The following is a 4,668-nucleotide window of genomic DNA, read 5'->3' on the forward strand; positions in this document are numbered from 1 at the left end:
ACTCTTATCATCATAAGATTGAATATACTAGAAATAACTTAGGTAGATAGATTAACTTGTTCCCTTGAATTATAGGTCCTTGGATATTACAACTCAAGAGATCACCCAAGATATTCCTCTTCATATGCATTCAAGTTGGAATTAAAAGCTGTCAGACCTGACCCTGAGACGCCACTTGAGGAAAACAGGTATGCTATCTTGTATATTGTTTACAGTGTTATACTTACTTTTTTTCTAATATCTAAGAATGAAGACCACAATTATTATTTCAATAGACACTGGTCTACGTGTATGCACAATAAAATTTCAACAATTTTTTTTTTACTAACTATAATCATTTTGTTCCCAACAACTCTATCAATTATTAAACATTTGCCTAGTTATGTTCGTTATCTTTATAGATTAGCTGCACTGTCAAACTTAATGCTTATGAAAGAAAAAGGCAATTGCTTTTATACTAAATAATTTAGGTCAATGTTCCATGGAGGTAGTAATATTCATACAGTATAGTTACCACAAGAGTTCCTTATTTGGCAAATTGTAAGGCTAAACTAAATTACAGATGCATTCTTAGTAAACTTGAATTATGTTCTCTCTACTACTTTTTTTTCCTTTGATTGATATTGGTGTTTCGTTATAACTTAAATGGACCTTATGCTAGTGGCTTAATTAATAATTACTGCATTATATGTATACCCTTTCTTTCTTTTCCTCATGAACCGCTTCCTCTCAGGTTACGGATCGCTTTACTCCCTATACTGTTACATCTTCATCAAAGTCAACTGGATTTTCTCATCAGCTTTTTCGGAGCTAACAGCCTAGAAAAGCCTGCTGTCTCTATTGGAGACTCAGGTGGTTCAACGTTGTCAGCTTCTATTAAAGGACATAATATCATAGAAGAAGCGCTTCTTCCATATTTTCAGGTTAATAAAGATTCTTTCTACCTATAATGATGGCGGAGGAGAAACATTCACGTGTATAATTATGTTAATGATAGGGCGAATTTTCATGATCTGATGAATGTGATGCTAATCATGTTGATTGGCATGATGTTTCGATATATTTACACACACAGGCACACACACACACACATATATATGTGATGTCACTCAGCTGAAGTTAAACCTTGGTGCTCTTGTAATTAGAAGTTTTAAGGAAATATGCTATGAATTATTTGTAAAAGTATCTGACTCATGAAATTCATTTCGCAGAAATTTGACATATGGCCTGTTAGTGTTCGAGTTGATTACAGTCCCCATCATGTTGATATAGCAGCACTAACAGGAGGAAAATATGCAGAGCTTGTGAACCTTGTTCCATGGAAGGTAAGAAACAAAAATTTCCAACCTGCGTCTTCAAGATTTTTTCAGCATCATTTGCTCATCGCAGAGGAACAAATGCAGGGGATTGAATTACAGCTCAAACATGTGCATGCTGCTGGAATCTATGGCTGGGGAAATGTATGTGAGACCATACTGGGAGAATGGTTGGAAGATGTATCTCAGAATCAGGTTTGTTTCACATAGCCTGCTGTCGTGCACATTAGTAATCATCCATTTTATAGGTTTACTGACAAGCTTTTTAATGTTCTATAATTGCATTTCAGATTCATCAACTGTTAAAGGGGATCCCAACAGTAAGATCACTTGCTGCTCTTTATGCTGCTGCTGCCAAGCTAGTCTCATCACCTGTTGAAAGTTACAGGAAAGATCGAAGGCTAGTGAAGGGAGTTCAAAGAGGTAAGACTTGAAAACCCAAGATGCTGAATTCTCAAATTTCACTATTATTTTCCGTTTCTTTCTGTTATCAGAAACTAAGCTACTTATAGTGCACTATTAAGGCATTGTTCGAATCATATATGATATTACAACGGTTGAAGCCACTTACAAAACTGAAGTTCATTAAAGTTTCTTTTGGTGTTAATATATTTTCTAGACCCTCATTCCTCTAGAACAAGGGTTAATGACAGTAGCTGGTAGCCCTCTGACCATGATTAGGAAACCTGAAAACTTCTTATATAGTTGATACTAGAATTGCCTCTCATAAGCAAGATGCATGGCATCTGCTGCTGTGGCCAAATTATTACACATCAACGCTGTCAGGTCATGATCATGTTTCTGATACTATCCATTTTTGGTTGCCAGGAGTTTATATTATGTTTTATTCTATAATATGCATTATGGAGCTGTAACTGTTTTCAGGTACTATAGCATTTCTCAGAAGCATCTCACTGGAAGCTGTTGGACTTGGTGTTCACTTGGCAGCTGGGGCTCATGATATTTTATTGAGAGCAGAATATATATTTGCAAGTGCACCATCATTGCCACAACCCCAAGGCAAAACGAAGACAAATGTTAGACAAAATCAGCCTAGAAATGCTAAGCAAGGCATGCTTAAGGTGAGTGTGAAGGCTATACATGTCCTGCATTTCTGCTCCTGTATCATATATTTTACATTGCCGAGGTTTTGTAGGCATGTGAGAGCATTGGTGATGGAATAGGAAAGACAGCTTCTGCATTAGTCCGCACACCTCTGAAGAAGTATCAACGTGGAGACGGAGCTGGATCAGCTTTTGCAACAGTTGTTCAGGGAGTTCCAACAGCTGCTATAGCACCTGCTTCAGCTTGTGCTAGAGCTGTACATAGTGCTCTTGTTGGCATCAGAAATAGGTCGGTTCATATTAGAAATTTGGAAATACGGCTGGAAAAATCTGTTATTTGCAAAGTAATAAAGACTCATGTGGATTCTTTTTTTTTTTTTCAGTCTTGATCCTGAACATAAAAAGGAATCCATGGAAAAGTACTTAGGCCCCGATAAACAAAGGAAGCAGGACCAACACCGATAAACCCAGGTAAAATTCCTGGTCAGTCTAATACTCTTACAACTTATCAGATTAGTTATTGCAATTGCGGATATTCATCTAGCAGTTTGAGAAACAAACCTGGCTTTAATCACTTGATACGCTGTGTTGTTATATGTTTGCTACAGATTCTCCATGTTGGTGTGAGGTCCATTTTACATATATATAGCATGTAAGTCATCGAAACTTATTGAGGATTAAGTTTACCTGTTAGGGTGGTTTCTCAATTCTTAGAAAAGAGTTTGCTCATTATATGGAGTTTTTGGTGCCCGATCTGTTTCTCCTGCTGATAATATCAACATAGTTTCATTTTTCTTGCAGGTATATAGGTTTGAAATAGAGTAAAAGCTCAGAACCATTCTTTTGCCCATCGATAAGCAGCCATAGAGATGGGATAAATTTTGGTATAGAATAAAAAAAGAAAGCCTTTGAAACATTATAAAATCATTCAGTTTGTCTCTGTACATAAACAATTTCGCCGATCTTGCTCCATTGTAAATATACTTCGCAAAGTTTGCCAAATGAGTGGAAGTGTACAGTTTTTTTTCTGTTTATTCAAAGTTTGTTCAAAGGAAACTATATATAAACAGCCTTGTCAGTCTTCTTTTTTCGTATATGTATTTCTCATTTGAATCATGAAAAATATTATAAAATCGAGTGTGACTTGACTAATCAGGCGTCTGGAGGATGATTTATGTTAGAAACGTGGCCACACGATTTGTGACTGTGGTTTAAATTTCCACGGATAAAATATTTGCTATATTTTTTGTTTTTCTTTCTGGCGTCAAATTAGTTAAGATTTTAATTTGCAGAGTGGCATAGATTTTTGTTGGAACTATATAATTGTTTTTTTTTCTTTTTCTTTTTTTAAGTCGATTAATAATAAAAAAGTTTATAGAATTCTTCATTTTTAAGGACTAAATTGGTTAATAAATCTAATTTATCCAAAATTAGGACATAGTGATAGTAGTGCCACAGCTTATCAGGTGGGTGTTAACCAGAGAGTTAATTTAGATACTGCATGCAATGGAGATATAATATAGCTAACGATGATCATAGGGAAAAAAAACTACATAAAAGATTTGAGAGAACTCCAAGAAAAACAAGAAAAAGAAAACAATAAAAAATAGGAGATTATATATTTTTTTATCAGTACTATTACACATCTAGTTCGCCATAGTTGTTAGCTGACCTTTGCCCGATCTTTCAGTCATCAGATTCCAATATACTTGCAAGACAATTCTGCAAAACAAAACATATACATAGAAAAGATTACATACAATATTAGAATAAAACATCTTTTCTTAATATCAAATGTTACAACTTAGAAAACAAGAAGTGTTCAATTAATCAATAATTAAATGTGCTATACCTGAGATTTGTGTGGGAGATGGAAGTTAACGTTATTGGAATGGACTTTCTTGGACTTGTTAAGACCTAACTTCCACCAATTACGAGATCCCTTTGAGATGGTACGGTCAGAGTCTTGAGCACTTAGTTCCTCCCTAAGTGTGGTCACTTTCCTCTGAGTAGTTTTCTCTAGTGGCAACAGAACTCCACCGAAGAAGATCTCATCAGCCGCAGAAGTGAAACCCAAGTTTTCGACATTGAATTTGAAATCAGACGAAACAGGAGCTTCTTTGTATTTCATCTGATCATGTGCTCTTGATATTGTCTCTTGAAGCTGGCTTCTACTATGATTAGTACCGTCTGCAAAATCATTGGAAAATGAGATTCTTGCGTCTACAAAGGATGAAGAATACAATGAGGATTGTTCTACAGCATTAGCCATCTCTCTCTCTCTCTCT

General features: G+C 35.5%; 1 protein-coding gene and 1 pseudogene across 1 annotated transcript; one reads left to right on the plus strand and one right to left on the minus strand.

Moving 5' to 3' along the window:
• The window catches only part of LOC104705573, a 10,768-nt pseudogene extending 7,354 nt beyond the window's left edge, over positions 1–3,414 (plus strand).
• LOC104784136 lies at positions 3,890–4,662 on the minus strand. The gene is made up of 2 exons (XM_010509204.1): positions 4,233–4,662; positions 3,890–4,102 (listed from the first exon to the last, which is right to left on the minus strand). The coding sequence occupies exons 1-2, from the start codon at positions 4,650–4,652 to the stop codon at positions 4,067–4,069; spliced, it is 456 nt and encodes a 151-aa protein (XP_010507506.1). The 5' UTR covers positions 4,653–4,662; the 3' UTR covers positions 3,890–4,066.

This window comes from Camelina sativa, chromosome 1 (assembly GCF_000633955.1).
Source record: "Camelina sativa cultivar DH55 chromosome 1, Cs, whole genome shotgun sequence".
NCBI classification, from domain to species: Eukaryota; Viridiplantae; Streptophyta; class Magnoliopsida; order Brassicales; family Brassicaceae; genus Camelina; species Camelina sativa.

Coding starts and splice junctions, on each gene's coding strand:
- LOC104784136 (XM_010509204.1), bottom strand. CDS start 4,652: ATGGCTAATGCTGTAGAACAATCCTCATTGTATTCTTCATCCTTTGTA. Junction 4,103..4,232: donor ATCTCCCACACAAATCTCAG/GTATAGCACATT, acceptor TTTGTTTTGCAG/AATTGTCTTGCAAGTATATT.